Source organism: Hippopotamus amphibius, chromosome 15 (genome assembly GCF_030028045.1).
Source record: "Hippopotamus amphibius kiboko isolate mHipAmp2 chromosome 15, mHipAmp2.hap2, whole genome shotgun sequence".
Classification (NCBI taxonomy): Eukaryota; Metazoa; Chordata; class Mammalia; order Artiodactyla; family Hippopotamidae; genus Hippopotamus; species Hippopotamus amphibius.
This window is the reverse complement of record NC_080200.1, coordinates 25,413,700-25,436,757: the sequence shown is the minus strand read 5'-3', so window position 1 is coordinate 25,436,757 and position 23,058 is coordinate 25,413,700. Positions and strand designations below refer to the sequence as shown.

The 23,058-nt window shown below is 36.6% G+C and overlaps 1 protein-coding gene across 1 annotated transcript; it reads left to right on the top strand.

The window, feature by feature from the left end:
* Positions 1 to 18,801: 18,801 nt before the first annotated feature.
* On the top strand, positions 18,802 to 19,725 carry LOC130836403 (olfactory receptor 2M2-like). The gene has a single exon (XM_057708438.1). The coding sequence runs from the start codon at positions 18,802 to 18,804 to the stop codon at positions 19,723 to 19,725; it is 924 nt and encodes a 307-aa protein (XP_057564421.1).
* The last annotated feature ends 3,333 nt before the right edge of the window (positions 19,726 to 23,058 follow it).

The following is a 23,058-nucleotide window of genomic DNA, read 5'->3' as shown; positions in this document are numbered from 1 at the left end:
AGACCTACCTGCTGGTGTTGGAAGGTCACCTGCAGAGGTGGGGGTTGGCTGTGGCTTACCACAGGGATGGGGATACTGGTGGTGGGGGTTCTGAGAAGTACTCACTGGTGTGAGCCCTCCCAGAGTCCACCATTAGCCCAACCAAAGAGCCTGTAAGCTCCAGTGCTGGGTCGTCTCAGATGAAACAACCAACAGGGTGGAAACTCAGCTCTACCCACCACCATTCCCTCCCATCAGGAAGTGTGCACAAGACTCTTAGATAGCCTCATCCACCAGAGGGCAGACAGCAGTAGCAAGAAGAAATATAATCCTGCAGCCTGTGGAATGAAAACCACCACCATACAAAGATAGAGAGAATGAAAAGGCAGAGGACTTTGTGCCAGGTGAATGAATAAAATAAAACCCCAGAAAAAAAAAACAACTAAAATGAAGTGGAGGTAAGCAACCTTCCAGAAAAAGAGTTCAGAATAATGATAGTGAAGATGATCCAGGACTTCTAAAAAAGACTGGATGCAAAGATAGGAAAGATGCAAGAAAGGTTTAACAAAGACCTAGAAGAATTAAAGAACAAAGAGAGATAAACAATACAATAACTGAAATGAAAAATACACTAGAAGGAACCAATAGCAGACTAACTGAGGCAGAGAAATGGATAAGTGACCTGGAAGACAGAATGATGGAAATCACTACCACAGAAAAGAACAAAGAAAAAAGAATGAAAAGAAATGATGACAGCCTAAGAGGCCCCTGGGACAACATTAAACCCACCAACATTTGCATTATAGGGTTCCCAGAAGGAAAAGAAAGAGAGAAAGCACCCAAGAAAATATTGGAAGAGATTATAGTCAAAAACTTCCCTAACATGGGAAAGGAAATAGCCACCAAGTCCAGGAAGCACAGTGAGTCCCAGGCAGGATAAACCCAAAGAGAAACACGCCAAGACACATAGCAATCAAGTTGACAACATTTAAAGACAAAGTGAAATTATTAAAAGCAACAAGGGGAAACAGACAAATAACATAGAATGGAACTCCCATAAGGTTAACAGCCAATTTCTCAGCAGAAACTCTGCTAGCTAGAAGGGAGTGGCACAATATATTTAAAGTGATTAAAGGGAAGAATCTACAACCAAAAATACTCTACCCAGCAAGGATCTCATTCAGATTCAGTGGAAAAATCAAAAGCTTTACAGACAAGCTAAATCCAAGAGAATTCCGCACCACCAAACCAGCTCTACGACAAATGCTAAAGAAACTTCTCTAACTGGGAAACACAAGAGAAGAAAAGGACCTACAAAAAGAAATCCAAAACAATTAAGAAAATTGTAATAGAACATACATATCAATAATTACCTTGAATGTAAATGGACTAAATGATCCAACCAAAAGACACAGACTGGCTGAATGGATACAAAAGTGAGAGCCATATACATGCTTTCTCCAAGAGACCCATTTCAGACCTAGGGATGCATATAGACTGAAGGTGAGGATATGGAAAAAAAGATATTCCATGCAAATAGAAGTCAAAAGAAAGCTGGAGTAGCAATACCCATATCAGACAAAATAGACTTTAAAACAAAGACTCTTACAAGAGACAAGGAAGGATACTACACAATGATCAAGAGATGAATCTGAGAAGAAGACAAAGCAATCTTAAATATTTATGAATCCAACATAGGAGCACCTCAATATATAAGGCAAATGCTAATAGCCTTAAAATGGGAAATCAACAGTAACACAATAATGGTGGGGATTTTAATTCCCCACTTACACCAATGAATAGATCATCCAGACACAAAATTAATAAGGAAACACAAACCTTAAATGACATGTTAGACTAAATAGACTTAATTGATATTTATAGGACTTTCCACCTGAAAGCATCAGAATACACATTCTTCTCAAGAGTACATGGAACATTCTCCAGGATAGATCACATCTGGGGTCACAAATCAAGTCTCAGTAAATTTAAGAAAATGGAAATCATATCAAGCACTTTTTCCATTCACAATTCTATGAGATTAGAAATCAACATCAGGAAAAAAATAACTGTAAAAAGCACCAACAGGTGAAGACTAAACAATATGTTACTAAACAACAAATGTAGTAATGATTTGAATTTTCTAATAATAAAAATGTAAGAAACTAGCAAAAAAAAAACTTACAAAGAAAAGGTCAGGATGAGATGGCTTCAGTGTTAAATTCTACCAATTAGAAAAATGCCAGTCTCTCTAGTAATCTTCCAAAATTAAAAATAATAGAACATTTTCACTCATTTTAGCAGGCCAGCATTATCCTGATACAAAACCAAGATAATGACACTACTGCAAGAAAGAAATACTATAGGTCAATATCCTTCATTAATATAGATGCAAAAATTTTCAACAAAATACTAGTAAACTGAATTCAATAACACACTAAAAGGATTATACACAATGATTAAGTAAGATTATTACATTTATGGAAGATGACATTGAAATCAATAAATGTGATATACAACATTAGTAGAGTGAAATATAAAAATCATATTATCTTCTCAATAGATGCAGAAAAAGCATAGTAAATAATTCAAAATCTTTTCAGGATAAAAAATCTCAACAAAATTGGTATGGAAAGAACATACTTCAACATAACAATGGCCATATATGACAAGCCCACAGCTGATATCATACTCAAAAGTGAAAGTCTGAAAGCTTTTCCTCTATATCAAGAACAAGAGAAGAGTGTTTACTATCACTACTCCAACTCAACATAGTACTGGAAGCTTAGCTAGAGCACTTAGGCAATATAAATAAATAAATTCATACAAATTAGAAAGAATTAAAATTATCCTTGTTTACAGATGACAGGACCTTACATATAGAAAACCGTAAAGACTCCAAAAATAATTTAAAAAAAACTATTAGATCTAATAAACAAATTCAATAAAGTTTCAGAATATAAAGTCAACATACAAAAAATCAGTTGCATTTCAATACACTAACAATTAACTATCTGAAAAGGAAATAAAGAAAACCTATTTGCAATAAATTGAAAATAATTAAACACTTAGGAATTAATTTAACCAATGTAGTAAAAGATCTTTAGAGTAAAAAACTATACAACATTGGTAAAATAAATTGAAAAAGACTTAAACAAATAAAAAGATATCATGTGTTCATAGACTGAAAAAGTTAATATTGTAAAAATGTCTATATTACCAAAAGTCAATTATAGAGTCAATACAATGCCTACCAAAAATGAATAACATTTTTTACAGTAAAAATAAATAGTAAAAGCAATCTTCAAATTCTGCGCGGAACCACAAAAGATCCTGAATATTCAAAGTGATCTTGAGTAAGAACAAACCTGGAAGCATCACACTTTCTGATTTCAAATGATATTACAGAGCTCTAGTAATCAAAACAGAAAGGTACTGGGTTAAAAACAGATACATAAGCCAACAGAACAGAATCAAGAGCCCAGAAATAAACATTTGTACATATGATCAACTAATAATTGACCAGGGAGTCAAGAATACTCAGTGGGGAAAGGAGAGACCATTCAATAAATGGTGCTGGGAAAACTGCATGCAAAATTCACATGCAAAAGAAAGAAATTGGAACTATATCTTATATCACTCAAAAAGAAAAACTAACATGAAATTGATCAAGGACTTTAATGTAAGACCTGAAACCATAAAATTCCTATAAGAAAACTTAAGGAAAAAGTTCCTTGACATTGGTCTTGGCAATTTCTTTTTCTTTTTTCCTTTTCTTTTTTTTAGATGTGACTCTAAAAGTATAAGCAAGAAAATTTAAAAAAAAAAATCTATAAGTGGAGCAACATCAAACTAAAAAAATTCTGCATAGTTAAAGAAACAGTCAACAAGAAAGTGTAACCTATAGGAGAAACTGAAGAATAGGAGAAAACATTTGCAAACCATGTATCTGGTAAGCGGTTGATATCCAAAATATGCAACTAGTTTATACAACTCAATACCTTAATAAATAGCTAAATAAATAAATAATCTTTTAAAAAAATGAGCAGAGGAGCTTAATAGACATTTTTTCCCAAAGAAAATATGTAAATGATCAATAAGAGAATGAAGAAGTGTTCAATGTCACTAATCATCAGGGAAAATGCAAGTCAAAAGCACAGTATAATATCACTTAACACAAGTTAGAATGGATATTATCAAAAAGATGAGAGATAACAAATGTTAGTGAGGATGTGGAGAAAAGGGAACCCCTTTTCTTTACTATTTTTGGGAATGTAAATTAACACAGCCACTATGGAACATAGTACAGAGGTTCATAGTACATAGTACATTTTCAGAGGTTCCTCAGAAAATTAAAAACAGAACTGCCATATGATGCAACAATTCTACTCCTGGGTATATATCCAGAGGAAATGAAATCATTACATCTGCAGCCCCATGTTCACTGCAGTATTGTTCACAATAGCCAAGACATTGAAACAGCCTAAAAGTCTATAGATAGATGAATGTATGAAGAAACTGTTATAACGTAATATTATTCTGCTCCCCCTCCCATCAAAAAAACAAAAAAAGAAAAAGAAAAAGAAGAGCAGAAACAGGTACAACTGTGTAAAGCAATTATACTCCAATAAAGACCTTTTAAGAAAAAAAGAAGGAAATACTGCCATTTGTGACAACATGGATGGACCTTGAGGGCATTATGCTAAGTGAAATAGGTCAGCCAGGGAATGCCAAATACTATATGATCTCAGTTATATGTGGAATCTAAAAGAGCCATTCTCAGAGAAACAGAGAGAAGTGTGGTTGACAGGGGCTGGGGTGTGGGATAAAATGAAACCATGTTGATCAAAGAGGACAAACTTCAGATATGAGAGGAATAATTTCTGGGGATCGAATATGCAACATGGTCACTATAGTGAACAATACTGTATTATATATTTAATAATTGCTGACAGTAGATATTAAATATTCCCATCATACAAAAATGTTAATTATATAAGTTGATATGTTATTTGAGCTTATTGTAGTAATTATTTTGCAATATGTGCACATACCAAATCAACACAGTGTATACTTCAAAAGTTATACAATGTTAAATGTCAATTATATTTCAAAAGAGCTGGAAAAAAATTAAAAGCAAACAATAGTTCTTGAGAGGGGAGAAAGTCTTTCCTCAATTATTTCAATTTTTCCAAGTGTAGCTTATCTAGGTGTAACATATAAAATCTCCAAAACATCTAACAGCTTCATCTCATGTTATTTATTTTATGCTGATCATTTTCACAAAGAAAATAATCTATACAAGTTGTTTCCCCACATTTTCTAAGTGCAGATTCTCTATTCCAGTCAAAATTTAGTTTTATTTTTTTATTTCTCAAAATTCTTCTGTTATTTTGGATTGTAGTCTACATTTTACATTTTTTCAAGTTTAATGTAGCTGCATGCATTTCATAATACTATTTTCATAAGGATGTGAGATGATCACAGATAAAAAATAGCTTTTATTTATTCTGTATTATGTTTTTTTTTTGTTTTGGTTTGTTTTTTTTTTTTTTTTCCTGTGTGATATATACTGGGTATCTTTTTTTTTTTTCCAAATTATACACATTTTATTCTTTAATTTTTTAACAACTACACTGAGAAATAATTTACATGGCAGAAAATTTACTCATATAAGGTGTTCAATTCCAAGATTATTAGTAATGTATAGAGTTGTATCAGCATCACCAAAATCTAATATGAGAACATTTTTATCATGTCAATAATCAATCTCTTAACTATTAACTCCCCATACTCCTCTGCCCCTATGTAGTCTTAGGCAAACTTTGATCTACTTTCTGTCTTTATAGATTGCCTGTTTTACTTTATTTTATTTATTTTATTTTTACTTGCCTTTACCTTATCCTATCCTATCCTATCCTATCCTATCCTATCCTATCCTATCCTATCCTATCCTATCCTATCCTATCCTATCCTATCCTATCTTATCCTATCCGATCCTATCTGATCCGACCCTATCCGATCCGATCCAATCCGATCCTATGCTATCCTATCCTATCCTATTCTATTGTATTCTAATTTAAATTTATTTTTAAGCTCTTTATTGGACTAAAACTGCTTCACACTGTTGTGCTAGTTTTTGCTGTACAACAAAGTGAATCAGCTGTATTTGTACATATATCCCCATAAATCTCCCTCCCATGACTCCTTCCCACCTTCCCTATCTCAGCCCTCTAAATCATCACCCATCATCGAGTTGATCTCTCTGTGTTATGCAGCAGCTTCCCACTCGCTATCTATTTTACGTTTGGTGGTGTGTATATGTGAATGGTATTCTCTCACTTTGTCCCAGCTTCCCCTTCGCCCCCCCCCACCTCCTGTGTCCTCAAGTACATTGTCTACATCTGCATCTTTATTCTTGACCAGTCACTGGATTCATTAGTACCATTTTTTTAGATTCCCTATATATAAGTTAGCATATGATATTTGTTTTCCTCTTTCTGGCTTACTTTGTTCTGTAGGACAGACTAGCTCCATCCACATTGCTACAAATAATTCAATTTCATTCCTTTTTGTGGCTAAGTAATATTCCATTGTGTGTATGTGCCACATCTTCTTTATCTAATCCTCTGTCAATGGGCATTTAGGTTGCTTCCATGTCCCTGGCTATTGCAAATAGTGCTGAAATAAACATTATAGCACATGTCTTTTTTGGGATTATGGTTTTCTCTGGTATATGTCCAGCAGTGGAATTGCTGGGTCATATTGTAGTTCTATTTTTAGTTCTTTAAGGAACCTCCATACTGTTTTCCATAGTGGCTGTACCAATTTGCATTCCCACCAACAGTGCAGGAGGGTTCCCTATTCTCTGCACCCTCTCCAACATTTATTGTTTCCGTAATTTTTGAGGATGGCCATTCTGACCCAAGTGAGGTGATACCTCACTGTGCTTGTGACTTGCATTTCTCTAATGGTTAGTGATGCTGAGCATCTTTTCATGTGTTTGTTAGCTATCTGCATGTCTTCTTTGGAGAAATGTCTATTTAGGTCTTCTGCCCATTTGTGGATTGGGTTATTTGCTTTTTTGGTATTCAGCTGCATGAGCTGTTTATTTTGGAGATTAATCCTTTGTCAGGTGCTTTGTTTGCAAATATTTTCTCCCATTCTGAGGGCTGTCTTCTTGTCTTGTTCATGGTCTCTTTGGCTATGCAAAATCTTTTAAGTTCCATTAGGAACCATTTGTTTATTTTTTATTTTATTTCCATTATTCTAAGAGGTGTGTCAAAAAGGATCTTGTTTTGAATTATGTCATAGAGTGTTCTGCCTATGCTATCCTCTAGGAATTTTATAGTGTCTGGCCTTAGATTTAGGTCTTTAATTCATTTTGAGTTTATTTTTCTGCATGGTGTTATGAACTGTTCTAATTTCATTCTTTTACATGTAGCTGTCCAATTTTCCCAGCACCACTTATTGAAGAGGCTGTCTTTTTTCCATTGTATATTTTTCCTTCCTTTGTCAAAGACAAGGTGCCCATATGTGTATGGGTTTCTCTCTGGGGTTTTATTCTGTTCCATTGATCTATATTTCTGTTTTTGTGCCAGTACCATACTGTCTTGATCACTGTAGCCTCGTAGTATAATTTGAAGTCAGCAAGCCTGATTCCACCAACTCTGTCTTTCCTTCTCAAAATTGCTTTGGCAATTCATGGTCTTTTGCATTTCCATACATATCTTAAAATTTCTGTTCTAGTTCTGTGAATAATGCCATTGGTAATTTGATAGGGATTGCACTGAATCTGTAAATTGCTTTGGGTAGTGTAATAATTTTCACAGTGTTGATTCATCCAATCCAAGAACATGGTATGTCCCTCCATCTGTTTGTATCATCTTTGATTTCTTTCATTAGTGTCTTATAGTTTTCTGCATACAGATCTTTTTCCTCCTTAGGCAGGTTTATTCCTAGGTATTTTATTCTTTCTGTTGCAATGGAAAATGGGAGGGTTTCCTTAATTTATCTTTCTGATCTTTTGGTTTTAATATATAGGTATGCAAGAGATTTCTGTGCATTAATTTTGTATCCTGTTACTTTACTATATTCATTGATTAGTGCTAGGAGTTTCCTGGTAGAATCTCTAGGGTTTTCTGTGTATAATATCATGTCATCTGCAAAGGGTGACAATTTTACTTCTTTTCCATTTTGGATTCCTTTTATTTGTTTTTTCTTTTCTTATTGCTGTGGCTAACACTTCCAAAACTATGTTGAATAATAGTGGTGAGAGTGGGCACCCTTGTCTTGTTCCTGTCCTTAGAGGGAATGCTTTCAGTTTTTCACCATTGAGAATGATATTGTCTGTTGGTTTGTCATATATGGCTTTTATTATGTTAAGGCAATTTCCATCTGTGCCCATTTTCTGGAGAGTTTTTTTTTTATCATAAATTGATGTTGAATTTTGTCACAAGATTTTTCTGCATCTATTGAAATGATCATATGGTTTTTATCCTTCAATTTTTAATATGATGTATCACAGTGTTTAATTTGTGTATATTGAAGAATCCTTGCATTTTAGGGATGAACCCCACTTGCTCATGGTCTATGATGTTTTTAATGTGCTGTTGGATTCTGTTTACTAGTATTTTGGTGAGGATTTCTGCATCTATATTTATCAGTGATATAGGCCTGTAATTTTCTTTTTCTGTGACATCTTTGCCTGATTTTCATATGAGGGTGATGATGGCCTCGTAGAATGAGATTGGGAGTGTTCCTCCTTCTGCTATATTTTGGAAGAGTTTGAGAAGGAAAGGTGTTAGCTCTTCTCTAAATGTTTGATAGAATTCACCTGTGAAGCCACCTGACCTTGAGCTTTTGTTCGTTGGGAGATTTTTAATCACAGTCTCAATTTCTGTACTTGTGATTGGTCTGTTCATAGTTTCTATTTCTTCCTGGTTCAGTCTTGGAAGATTGTACTTTTCTCAGAATATATCCATTTCTTCCAGGTTATGCAATTTATTGGCATATAGTTTCTTTTAGTAGTCTCTTCTTTTGTATTTCTGTGGTGTTGTTTATTACTTCTTTTTCATCTCTAATTCTGTTGATTTGTGTCTTCTCCCTTTTTTTTTTCCTGATGAGTCTGGCTAATGGTTTATCAATTTTGTTTATCTTCTCATAGAACCTGCTTTTAGTTTATCGATCTTTGCTATTATTTCCTTCATTTCTTTTTCATTTATTTCTAATCTGATCTTAATGATTCTTTTCTTTTGCTCACTTTAGGGATTTTTTTGTTCTTTCTGTTATTGTCTTAGGTGTAAGGTTATGTTGTTTAGTCGATATTTTTCTTGTTTCTTGAGGTGAGAATGTATTGCTATAAACTTCCCTCTTAGAACTGCTTTTGCTGCATCCCATAGATTTTTGGTTGTTGTGTTTTCATTGTCATTTGTTTCTAGGTATTTTTTGATTTCCTCTTTGATTTCTTCAGTAATTTCTTGCTTGTTTAATAACATATTGTTTAGCCTCCTTGTGTTTGTATTTTTTACAGTTTTTTCCTGTAAGTGATATCTAGTGTCATGGCGTTGTGGTCAGAGAAGATACTTGATATGATTTCAATTTTCTTGAATTTACTGAGGCTTGATTAGTGACCCAAGATGTGATCTCTCCTGGAGAATGTTCCATGTGAACTTTCAAAGAAAGTGTATTCTGTAGTTTTTGGATAGAATGTCCTATAAATATCAATTAAGTTGAGATGGTCTAATATGTCACTTAAAACTTGTTTATTTTCTGTTTGGATGATCTGTCTATTGGTGTAAGTGGGATGTTAAAATCTCCAACTATTATTGTGTTACTGTCAATTTCCCCTTTTATGGCTGTTAGCATTTGCGTTATGTATTGAGGTGCTTCTATGTTGGATACATAGATATTTACAATTGTTATATGTTCTTCTTGGCTTGATCCCTTGATCATTATGTAGTGACCTTCCTTGTTTCTTATAATAGTTTTTACTTTAAGGTGTAATTTTTCTGATATGAGTATTGCTACTCCAGCTTTCTGTTGACTTCCATTTGCATGGAATATCTTTTTCCACCCCCTTCCTTTCAGTCTGTATGTGTCCCTTGGTCTGAAGTGGGTTTCTTGTGAACAGCATATATAATGGTCTTGTTTTTGTATCCATTCAACCAGTCTGTGTCCTTTGGTTTGAACATTTAATCCATTTACATTTAAGCTAATTATGGACATGTATGTTCCTATTACCATTTTTTAAAATTGTTTTGGGTTTGTTTTTGTAGGCCTTTTCCATCTCTTGTGTTTACTGCCTAGAGGAGTCCCTTTAGCAATTGTTCTAAGGCTGGTTTGGTGGTGTTGAGTTCTCTTAACATTTGCTTGTCTGTAAAGCTTTTCATTTCTCCGTGGAATATAAATGAGATTCTTACTGGGTAGAGTATTCCTGGCTGTAGGTTTTCTGCTCTTAAGACTTTAATTATATCCTGCCACTCACTTGTGGCCTGCAGAGTCTGCAGAAAGATCAGCTGTTATCCTTACGAGTTTTCCCTTATATATTATTTGTTGCTTTTCTCTTGCTTCTTTAATACTTTTTTTGTGTGTATGTTTAATTTTCATTAGTATGATCAGTATGTGCCTTGGTGTGTTTCTCCTTAGATTTTTTCTATTTGGGGCTATCTTTGCTTCTTGGACTTGATTAACTGTTTCCTTTCCCATGTTAGGGAAATTTTGCAGTATAACCTCTTCAAATATGTTATCAGACCCTTCCTTTTTCTTTTTGTTTTGTTTTTTTTTTGTTTTTCTTCTGGGAAGCTTGTGATTCAAATGTTGGTGCACTTAATGTTGTCAACAAGCTCTCTGAGACTCTCTTCCATTCTTTTTATTCTTTTTTCTTTTTCCTGCTCTGTGGCAGTTATTTTTACCATTCTATCATCCAACACACTTACTCGATCTTCTGCCTCAATTATTCTGCTGTTTATACCATCTAGGGTATTTTTAATTTCAGGTATTGTTGTGTTCATTACAGTATGCTTGCTTTTTAGTTCTTTGGTCCTTATTCAATATTTCTTGTTTTTTCTCTATTTTGTTTTAGAGATTTTTGGATCATCCTTATTATCATTTCTCTGAATTTTTTTCAGGCAATTTGCCTATTTCCTCTTCTTTTATTTGGTCTTTTGGGTTTTTATCTTGCTCCTTTTCCTGCAAGCTGTTTCTTTGTTTTCTCATTTTGTCTAATTTATAGTATTTTCTGTTTCCTTTCCCTATGGTGCCTACTAGGAATTGCTCTTGTTTCTGTTCTCTGACCCTGTGGTGGTGTTGTTCCAGTGTCTTGATGGGACTTCCTGATGGGAGGGTCTGGTTTCTGTTGTGTGGATGTGAGTATTTTCCCTCTGATGAACAGGGCTGTGTCATGCATTGTGTTTTAGGGTATCTGTGAGCTTAATATGGCTTTACTTTGTTTGTGTGCTGAGTGGTGGGTTTGTGTTCATGTCTGGTTTATATTTCGGTGTGAAGTACCCAGCACTAACAGTTGCAAGCAGTTTGGCAAAGCCAGGTGTTAGCCTCTGATAGAGGCCTCCATGAGAATTCTCTGCAGTTAATCTTCCCTGTGGCTGTGGCCTCTGTAGTGGTCTAGTATCATGGATTCAGTGCACCCTACCCAGAGACTCCAACTTGACTTCTGGTAGAGGAATCCAGACTCCAGAGGTTGCTTGTCCTGGCAATAAAGGGAATTAGAAAAGACTACCCAAACCCCAGACTAATAGTGAAAGTTTAAGTCAAAGAAACAAATACTGAATCAAGGAAACATGTACACATAGAAGAAACACAAAAACAGAACCCATTAGAACATAAAGTTCTAGAACAACCTGACAGAAGAACCCCAGAATGCAATCAGACAGTTAAAGATAACCAACAAAAATTCAAAAACAAGTAGAAAAAAAATGTGAAAACAAGGACCAAATACAAGAGGGAACAAATAGAAACAGGGAGCAAGTATAACAAAGAGCAAGAGAACAACCAGATAGACTGAAAATCCAAAAAAGGAAATCAAGTAATTACAATTAGAGCTAATATAAAGTCAAAACCTAATAACCAAAACCAAAGCAATGTGTCATCTGAAGAATAAAGCAAGGAAACAGAGCAGACCAACAATATTGATTAAAATTATAATAAGAAAAAATAAAATTAAAAGGGGATAGAACACAGAGCAATAGAAGAACATAGTATGACTGGAAATGTAAAAAAAAAAAGTAGAAATGTATCAAAGATAAAGAAGAAAAGATAGGGGAGATGAACTCAGCACTACAAAAAAGCTAGCTAGAAATAGAAATATATAAAAAAGCTAAAAATAAAAATGAAAGCAAAAAATGGAATTAAAAATATGTTATAAAATGTGAAGATCCCTTAGCACTACAATAATAACAATAATAATAATAATAAAAAAAGCTAGAACTGACCATAGAATGGAACAGATCAATAGAATTGCTACTAATAATTCTCTTTCCTTGGGGTCTCAGCTGTAAGTGTTCGTGTACATGCCTTGAGCCTCAGGCCCCCTTCACCTCCTCAAGAGGCCCTTGTCTGCCTCTAGGTTGGACTCTGGACTTGCTGTGGGTCCTATGCAGTCCACTTAGGCTCTGATCTGGCCCAGTTCCTGTGTGTGCTTGCTCCCACAGTCCACAGCTGCCAGAACTAGAACTTTTTCATTTGTGGGAACATTCATTGTTTACTCAGATATTCCAAAGACATAGGGTCTACCTAGCTGATCATGGGGATTTAGTCTACAGTGTGTATATCTGATGGAAAGATTTTAGAACCTCTTCCTTAGTCCACCCATCCCTGGTGCTCAGCTTTGATTTTGTCCATGCTTCTGTGTGTGGTGTTACCACCAGAGTCTTGTCCTAAGGTTGCCTTGGAGCTCTTTGGGTCTGCCTCAGTGAGGATTTCCTTTATCGTTCATCTGCAAATGGAGGTGTGTGGGGAGAGAGAGCCTCTGACAGTGGCTCCTCTCCCTGCATGTGACTCAACAGTAGCACCCTGCTTGGATCACAGGAGCCCCGGGGGTGATGCAGAATGCACAGGGATGCCGACAGCATGGGTATAGGAAATCTGGCCTTGATGTGGTTCTTTACTGGTGTCCAGCACAAGGCACCTGATGGGCAGCCCTCAGGGGCTTTTTGTATTACTCTGAGACCAGCAGAGCTTCCTTTATTGTTTGGTTGCAGACGCTGGTGTATGGGAAGAGAGAAGGTACAATAGTGGCTCCTTCCCCTGTGCTTGAGTCAGTTGTAGCACCCTGCCTGGGTCGAAGGAGCCCTGGAGGTGGTGGTGATGCCTATTGCACAGGGAAGACAGTAGCCTCAGGTATAAGCAGAATGTCTCCAGAGCTGGCCCACTCTGCAGACTTCTTCAGGCTCTCAGCAGCTAGCACACCAGGCCAGACCGCCCAGTCTTTTTCTATCCCTTGTAGACTGCAAAAGCCAGGCCCAGAGGGGGCCTCCCTTTGTTCCTCACAGGCACTGAGTGTCTATAGCAGTGGCTTCTCTCCCCTGCTTGTGAGTCAGCAGTAGCACGCCACCACCATGGCCACCCAGCTTTCTGTGGTAGGCATTCTCTGCTGCGGATTTCTTCCCTTCTGTCCCATCAGTCCGTCTCCCCACAGCCAACAATGTTTCTCACTCTGAACCACTTCTCCAGTTCCCACATTCCAGCTTCCAGACCCCCTCCCTAGACAGCTGTGAACCCACATCTCAGGATAGGACATGCAAAGCCGTGATATGGATCCTCTGTGTGTTCCTCACTCTTTCCCTTCTGCCACAGATCAGAGGCTTCACCCTCTTTGGACAGTCCCAAATGCCTCCCTTCTGACACAATTGAATTCCCCATTGGAGCAGGGATTTCCCTGTCAGATAAGGGGGATTTCCCTGAATTCAGCAATCTCTCCTCTATTTCAGCTCCCCCTGCCCCAGGGTGTAGGACCCATCCCTTTCCTTTCTTCTCCTCCTCTTTCTCCTTTTTGTCCCCCTCTGTCTGCCCAGTTATGTTGGGATCTTTGCAGTCCTTTCTGGTGTACAAGCTCTTCTCCTAGTGTTCAGCTAGTTTTCCATGGGAATTTTTGCATCTTTTGATGCATTCCTGATGCATCTGTGGAGAGAGATGCACTGCTCCTCCTTCTACTTTGCCACCATCTTTTTCCCTCCATACTGGGAATCTTATGTGTAGAAGGCAGTTGAAAAACCCTCTTTTTTATGCTTCAAGTCTGCCATAGCTTGGAACTATTAGCTCTGAATATTTCTAATATGTTTTTATTAGAGTTAAACTTAAAACCAAGGTTTCATAAATATACTAAGTTAAAAGAACGTAAATGTTCTACTGAAGATCAATGTCCACTCAGACCTTTGCTGACTTCCATTTCTTGTCATGACATTATAATTTTAATTGGACTAACCTTTTTCCTGTCAAATGCAATTAGAAACTTGGAAGAAAATACACACACACACACACAAAAGCTGTTTGAGGGCAATGGGGAGAAAGCAACACAAGTAGAATTTGAGGGCCTATGAACCTTGAGAAAAGAGAAGCAGTGAAATGAAGTAATGCCCTGGAGACATTTCCAAATAATAACTTAAGAGGATAGAGCCCAAGCAGAAAGCAGTATTAATACTTAGAAAGCAGAGGGCAGAGTTTAGGGCTCTAATTAGCTAGTACCTGAGAAATAAAATCTGTTCCCAAAGAGAAGGACACTGAAAATCTACCTAAAAATTTGAAAATTATTATTGGACACTGCTCAGGACATTCAACCTGCCCAGAAAAATTTCAAGAAACCTACCAGAAAACAGCAGCTAGAAAAGTGGAGATTTCAGCTGCTACCTTATGCTGAGCAGTAAATGTTGGAATTCCCTACCTACTTGAAGGGCCCTCCATAAATATCTCGGACTCCTCAGGTCTTCCTAGACTTAGAAAAGGTATGGGCCCAGGGAATCCAACTATTTAATGAAGCATTGTGAAAGTCCTTCGTGGGTTTTGACATAATTGACATTATTTCTACCTACTGTATGAAAGTCTGTGGAGATCTCATCCACACGAACGAACCTGAATGTGAGTGGCACAGCGGAATTAAGAAAATTCACACAAGAGTATAGGAAAGCATGGGGTCAGGGGACTCAAGACCAAGCCAGTCAAGAGTCCTGAGCTCTGATTCCCATAGCATATTTATTGAGAAAAAGCATTCTAGCATTCTGGATTATGAATCACAATAATGGACATCACAAGGTATATGATTCAATTAGAGAAAAAAGCAGAACACCTTGTTTTTTATGACTACTAGGGGAGATAGTTAATCTTTAACTCGGAGCTGGAGCCTGGAGCCATCGGGCTATATGACTGCTTTATCTCAATCAGTTTTCCTTGAGACTAGTTCTGTTTTTGGAACTGCTTGCAGCCATGTAGCCGGTCATGCACTCTCAGGATTGTTACTCCAAGTCAACGTTCTCTGGTGTCCTCTGTGGTTCTCTACAAAAGTCAAAGTAGAGAAATTCAAAGATGTGGAGAAACTCAATGAAAGTGCTGGTAAATGGTAGGAATAACTATAACTCTCTAAAGATAACCAAAATAATTATACACATAAAGGCACAAATGAGTTTCCCTCAGCCCTTATTGTCTAGCAAAACCATATTCAACAGAAAGGACTTGGTGAGATCAGAGGGGAAGGAGGACTCTGCTGATTATGACTTTAATCTGGTACAATTTAGAAGTGATGCAGAATAAGAAGACCTCCCACATAACTGCACCACCTATTTACTGTCCCAAACTAGAGTCAAGCTCAACAGAGCTTTCTCTGTATTCTTATCATGCCCTTTCCTCTGACTGGTTTTGCTGGGTAGTAAGTAAAGGGACAAAGAACTCCCTACCATTTAGAGAAACTGGAAAATTACTAAACTTGTAAATTTTGAGTTAGTCAGCTGTTAACCTAAGTTATTATATTCCCTTTTTTTGATCTTGATGTTGAAAAATCAAGTGTTTCTTATTTCCTTCCTTCATTCTCTGAAAACAAGTTTGTCCTGGGCCAATAGAAATGTAACCTCGCCTTGATGGGCTATGCTGGACATCTATTTCAGTTGATTTAGTGCTTTAGTAGTTATGGAATGTAATGATTGATTGAAATATTTAGGTAAAGTCACATTTAGGATTTATTTAAGGAGAGTAAAAGTGGTTATGAATGAATGAACAACTTATCTAAAGAATGATATTCAAAACTTTAGAAAAGTCATCAACCAATATGTATGATTACTATCCTTTGAAAATTAAAAACAATAATATTGATTCTCAGAAAACTAAGAATATGATTTTTCTGAATCTTAATGCTTTAGACCTTGAGTTATATTAGCACATATAAGTGTCTCAAAGAACATATCCTAATGTTACTGACACACTCATTTTAGATTTTTATCTTTTAGATGTATGAAATATTTCTTTCTTCATACTGTGGAGGGGAGACCCTCCTCTTACGTTAACTTCTTTCTAGGATAAATCTCTCAGGCACCATTTGCACCAAAGAGTGTATTCCAAAGGCCAGGTACTGGCATCTGGGTGGGGAAAAAAATGGGCAGAAGTTTTAAGATACAGAGCTACAGTTATAGCATAATTACGAGAATACACTGATGCTGAGTGGGAGGAGGGGGACATTAGTCTCAAAAGAACAAATAAAAGGTGTGGATAATTACCCTCTAGAAATTGCTCTTGACAAAGATCAATCTGATGAAATAAATTTAAGATAATTGAAGGCCAGGGATAGAACTCCCTGACGACACTCCTTCAGAGGTCCCCAGGTCCCTGACTACACATAGCTGGGATTCTTCTTTTTCCTCTCCCCCTAAATAGCCAAGTTCACTGCCATTTGGTCACTCTTGGGTTATGGAATCTGCAGTGAAGTACAGAAGGTAGCAGGTGAAGGCCAAAGAACTACTTTCCTGGGCCATGAATCACCACTCCACTCAGAGGAATAGAACATGGGAGATCAGAGTAAGACCACATTGTAAGAGGTAATGATGACAGTGCTGAAAAAAGATGCCAATGATTCTTTTTACTACAGAATGATTCCCCTTTCAGGTAAATATTCCATCTAAGGAATTTTGCTCTTAAAATCAGTAACGTTGATAAAGCAGTGAAACAAAATAAGAACATAGGGGAAGTTTAACTTTATCATCCAGCATGGTCCCAGATTCCTGAATGGTCCTCCATAGAAAACGTTCACATTTGTTCACTATCTAACCCACTTAAGCATCTCCGCTCCCTAGCCATAGTTGACTAAGGAGAGTCTAATGTCTTTAGAATGTCATTCTTCTGGTCATGGACACCTATATGTCTCTTTATGTCACCAGTGCCCTTCTGAAACTTAAGTCATCCTTGAATTAGGTAAACAAATGCATTCTCTGAGGTCTGAAAACCCTATACATTACCTGCCTTGTGGCCAGGGTTGAGGACCTTCTGTCACATACCCTCTGACTTTGCTTCTGTTAGTTCAATGGTATAAAGGGCATTGTGTAGACATAAATGTAAATTTAGAGGTAAGACATGGATATATAGAAAGATAGAGACAAATCTATCACTAGTCTGTTACTGTTTTGTGTCAGAATGACTTATGATTTTTAAATGTCTGATACAAAATTCTAACTGGTTACAAAAATAGTATATCTTACTAAACTTTACATTTCTCACATCAACATCAGAATGCCTTGAACATTGCTCACCCAATATTTCCTAAGTAAAAAAGAAGGAAGAGATATAGGATAGACACGAGAGCCATTGGTTTGAAGACTGGCATTTTACAGCATGTGTTAATCTTTGATCTTGGCAGGATTTCTGACAGCATGGTGTTTCCAGGGTGGTAAAATATTTAGTAGCAGGTTTGGGGTTTTTTAAATATGTGTATACTAAGGAAATATTGCCCAACCTAAAAGAGCTGCTTTTATTTGGGCAGAGATAAATTTCTTTTGTATTTATAGAGAATAAGCACTATTTCAACATGACATGTTAGAAGATGTATGAGATTTTACATAGAAGCCACTGACAAATAAAAGCTGTAAAAGCTAGTTCAGTCTGAGACTTCACAGGAAATCTTTTAATTCTCTTAATCTTCATTATATAGAAAGGAAGGACAATACCATGAAATGTGGGGTAGGTGGTTGTTCACTGCATTTAAGATGCCTCCCCACAGCACTTTTGCATTAACATGCATCCCAATGAGTGTTACAGGTCAATCACAGCCTGCAGCTGCTTTTCTGGAACCCCAGAAAGTTGCAGAATATTAGCCTCTCCATCAAAAGAACTAGAGACTCTAGTCTCACTTCATTCGACTTCCCTAGTTAGCAGCCTAGAAACTGTGGCAGAAGAATCAGTCAATCATTATGTTCCCCAGATCCTCTCATGCACAAAGGGAAATGTATTGTTAAATTGGATTAATAACAAATATACTCTATGCAAAACACTACTGTGCTAGTGGGTTAATCACATTGAAATTCTAATTTATCTGGAAAAATCTGAAATATCTACCTGCCAAAATCTTGTCTTAACATTTGAGTTACTTTCTGAAATTTATTCATGTTTAAGGGACTAGTTCATAGGATTATTTATTAACATACATGACTAGTAACAAATTCAAATGCTAATACAGCTTGTTTCTCTCCAAGCGTGGGCCAGATTGGAGCCAGAATTGTGAATTTTAATTTTATCATGAAGTCAATATATGAAAATAGTTTTCATGTTAAATATTTTCTCCCTCAAGTACACTGATGTTTTCCCCCCTTTCATTCCTTTAATTATATAGGAAACATGGGAAGAGAAAACGAGACCTCCATGATAGATTTTACCCTCCTTGGACTTTTCCCAGGAACAAAGCACACTGGCTTCCTCATCTGCACCATTCTCCTTGTGTACATTGTTGCCATGTCAGGAAACACTGTCTTGATCCTCCTCTCTCTGGATCCCAGGCTCCACAGCCCCATGTACTTTCTGCTCAGGCAGCTCTCCCTCATGGACATCTCCCTCATCTCCACAGTTGTTCCCAAGATGCTGACCAACTTTTTCTCAGGGACCTCAGATATTTCCTACATTGGCTGTGAGACTCAGGTATATTTCCATTCTGCCCTCGGAGGTAGTGAGTGTATTCTGCTTACTCTGATGGCCTATGACCGATACATCGCTATTTGTAACCCCTTGAGATATGTGGTCATTATAAATTATAAAGTTTGCCTGCAGATGGCCATTATGTCCTGGGTAGGAGGGGCACTTAATTCCCTAGTGCAAACCTCACATACCATGCATTTCCCTCTATGTGGCTCAAGAGAAGTCCACCATTTCTTCTGTGAGCTACAGGCCATCCTCAAGTTGTCATGTGAAGACACGTCTACTTATGAGAAAGTTGTGTTTGTGATTGGCATCATTTTCCTCCTCATCCCCTTTGGCTTCATTCTGGCTTCCTACATTTTGATTGCCCTTGTTGTTCTCCGCTTAAATTCTTCTACGGCAAGGAATAAAGCCCTTGCCACATGCTCTTCCCATCTGATGGTGGTTTTTCTCTACTTTGGTCCAACCATGTTCATCTACATGATTCCTAGCTCTCTGCATACCTCAGAGCAAGATGAAGGGCTCTCTGTATTCTATACCATTCTCACCCCCATGCTGAATCCTCTCATATACAGCCTGAGGAACAAGGAGGTGGGGGAGGTTCTGAGGAAAGTATTGAGCAAAGCCTAATTTTGAAACAGAATAGTAACATTTAGAGTTTATGAATACATAGTGATTCAGATAACAATTCCCAGCCATCAAATCCATAACTTCTTTGTGGATCAACATATATATATATATATATATATATATATATATATATATACACACACACACACACACACACATATATATATATACTTATATATATATAAATTTTATATATATATAACTTTTTCATATTTATTGGAGTATAATTGCTTTACAGTATTGTGTTAGTTTTTGCTGTACAACAAAGTGAATCAGTTATATGCATATATATATCTCCATATCCCCTCCCTCTTGAGCCTTCCTCCCACCCTCCCTATTCCACCCATTTAAATCGTCACAAAGCATCAAGCTGATCTGCCAGTGCTCTGTAGCAGCTTCCCACCAGCTATCTATTTTACATTTGGTAGTGTATATATGTCAATGCTACTCTCTCACCACATCCCAGCTTCCCCTACCCACTCCATGTCCTCAGTTCCATTCTCTATGTCTGCGTCTCTATTCCTGCTCTGTCACTAGGTTCATCAGTACCATTTTCCTGGATTCCATATGTATGTGTTAGCATACAGTGTTTGTTTTTCTCTTTCTGATTTACTTCACTATATATGACAGACTCTAGGTCCATCCACCTCACTACAAATAGCTCAATTTCATTCCTTTTTATGGCTGAATAATATTCCAATGTATATATGTGCCACATCTTCTTTATCCATTCATCTGTCAATAGACATTTAGGTTGCTCCCATGTCCTGGCTATTATAAATAACGCTGCAAAGAACATTGTGGTACATGTGTCTTTTTGAATTACGGTTTTCTCTGGGTATATGCTCAGTTGTGGGATTGCTGGGTCATATGGTAGTTCTATTTTTAGTTTTTTAAGGAAACTCCATACTATTCTCCATAGTGGCTGTATCAATTTACATTCCCACCAACAGTGCAGGAGGGTTCTCTTTTCTCCACAAAGCTACAGTAATCAAGACAGTATGGTATTGGCACAAAAACAGAAATATAGATCAATGGTACAGGATAGAAAGCCCAGAGTTAAACCCACACACATATGGTCACCTAATTTATGATAAGGGAGGCAAGAACATACAATGGAGAAAAGACCGCCTCCTTAATAAGTGGTGCTGGGAAAACTGGTCCGTTACATGTCAAACAATGATATTAGAGCACTACATACCATCATACATAAAAATAAACTCAAAAAGGATTAAATAGCTAAATGTAAGACCGGACACTGTAAAACTCTTAGAGGAAAACACAGGCAGAACGCACTATGACATATACCATAGCAAGATTCTTTTTGGACCCACCTCCCAGAATAATGGAAATAAAAACAAAAATAAACAAATGGGACCTAATGAAACTTAAAAACTTTTGCACAGCAAAGGAAACCACAACAAGACAAAAAGACAATCCTCAGAATGGGAGAAAATATTTGTAAATGAAGCAACTGACAAAGGACTAATCTCCAAAATACACAAGCTGCTCATGCAACTCAGTATCAAAAAAACCAAATAACCCAATCCAAACATGGGTGGAAGACCTAAACAGACATTTCTCCAAGGAAGACATACAGATGGCTAATTTATATTTTTGAAGTCATACATTTTTAGCTGTATCTATGTATACTTGATAAAATCACCAGAATATTAATAATATCTAATTGAATAGATGTATAATTTGGCCTCTGCTTTAGAAATGTAGACATTATTTTGTTAATTTTGTTCCTGTAAAGTTATTAACTATTGGATTTACAGCCAATCTGCTATGATATAAAAAAAAGTTCGCCTTACTTAATTAACATCAGGTAGACTTAAAGTCAGCCCAATGGGGCAAGTTCATGATTGTTCTGCACCTCTTTCTCCTATCTGCAAATCACACTGTTTATAATTACCTACACTGCGACACCAGTAAAATTTGCTTCAGCTAGGTTAGAAAGCAGCCCATTCATTCGTGAATTAAGTGCACACAGCCAATAGATCTGGATGAGATTTGCATTGAACTTGAAACATTTATGTTTTACACCATAATTGTGTTCTCCCAACGTAAGTGTTGATTTCAGGTAAATTGTAGACACTAAAGCAATAGAGCTTTCATTCTAGATCTTATGCCTTATTTACTAAGGAAAAATATTTTTTCTTAGGAAACTGAAAGTTTAATTACATGTCCAACGTAAACATGACATTAAATTGAAAAACAATTGTTTGAACTTAAATTTCTGTGTCTTCCCTCCTCTTCATTACAGATGATGTTTCTTTCAGAAATAAATAATATTATCCAGTACAACTAATTTGTATTTTTGTTCATATTCAAAGTCTAATTTATCAAACTTATTTATTTTGAAGTATCCTCTGCCAAATTCTCTCTTGAAGTCATTTTAGTGGCAATAATTATAACAAATGATAAAGTAGTAATAGAAAGAAATATTGGCATTTCCTCTTTGATGAAAAAACTTATATGATTGCATAAAATTTCACATGGCTATTTATTTTTATTCTGAATCTATGGCCTTGAGAAACTTTAGGTCAATGCACAATTTGGTACATCTCTTCCTATAAATACATTAAGTAATCAGCATGACACTCCCCTAAGTAGATTAGATACAATTTGAGATTAAAATTCTGAAGCATTTGAAAATGTGTTTGAGATTACTTTATCAGGTAGTGTTCATGAAACTACCAGATAGCTTTGCATGAGCTCACCCTCAAAGCGGACCCTCAATCAGGTACAACTGTGTAGGTAGGTTTTTTTTTTCGTAAGATAAGCCCAGGTCACAAATGAGAGGAACTGAGGAGAGTAAAATAGGGACAGAATAATAGCCAATACAAGAATGCATTTTTCTGCTGTGGGCAACTAGGTTTGATCCTCCAGGGGTCTTCTGAGGAACAGTCAAGTGCCTCATTAAGTCACAAGGAGAGGGTATAATTCCTCTGTGAGTAGAGTTGGCTGCACAGAAACTAACACCCTTTCCCTCACTTTCAAATGGTGCATGTGAGTATCCTGGGGAAAGTCCCATAATCTGAGGTGGCCCTGGAGGAGACCTGGGGCCCAAAATGAGAAACAAATAGAGCATATTCTAGACTAAATATCTTTAGAGAAAATGAGTGAAGCCTGCAGAGACAAGTGTGGTGAGCCATGATTGGAATTTGAGTTACAACTTCAGAGGCATCTGACCAAGTGTACTTTGCATTGCTTAACTCTGCTCTTATCCTCAATGACACCTAACCAGCTACCATATCTTATAGGAATTTTCCAAACACAATCTGTGCAAATGACTTAACAATGGAGGGTAAGGAGAGAAGTTTTGCC

Excerpts from the sequence above, each read along its gene's own strand:
- LOC130836403 (XM_057708438.1), top strand. The coding sequence starts at position 18,802 with ATGGGAAGAGAAAACGAGACCTCCATGATAGATTTTACCCTCCTTGGA.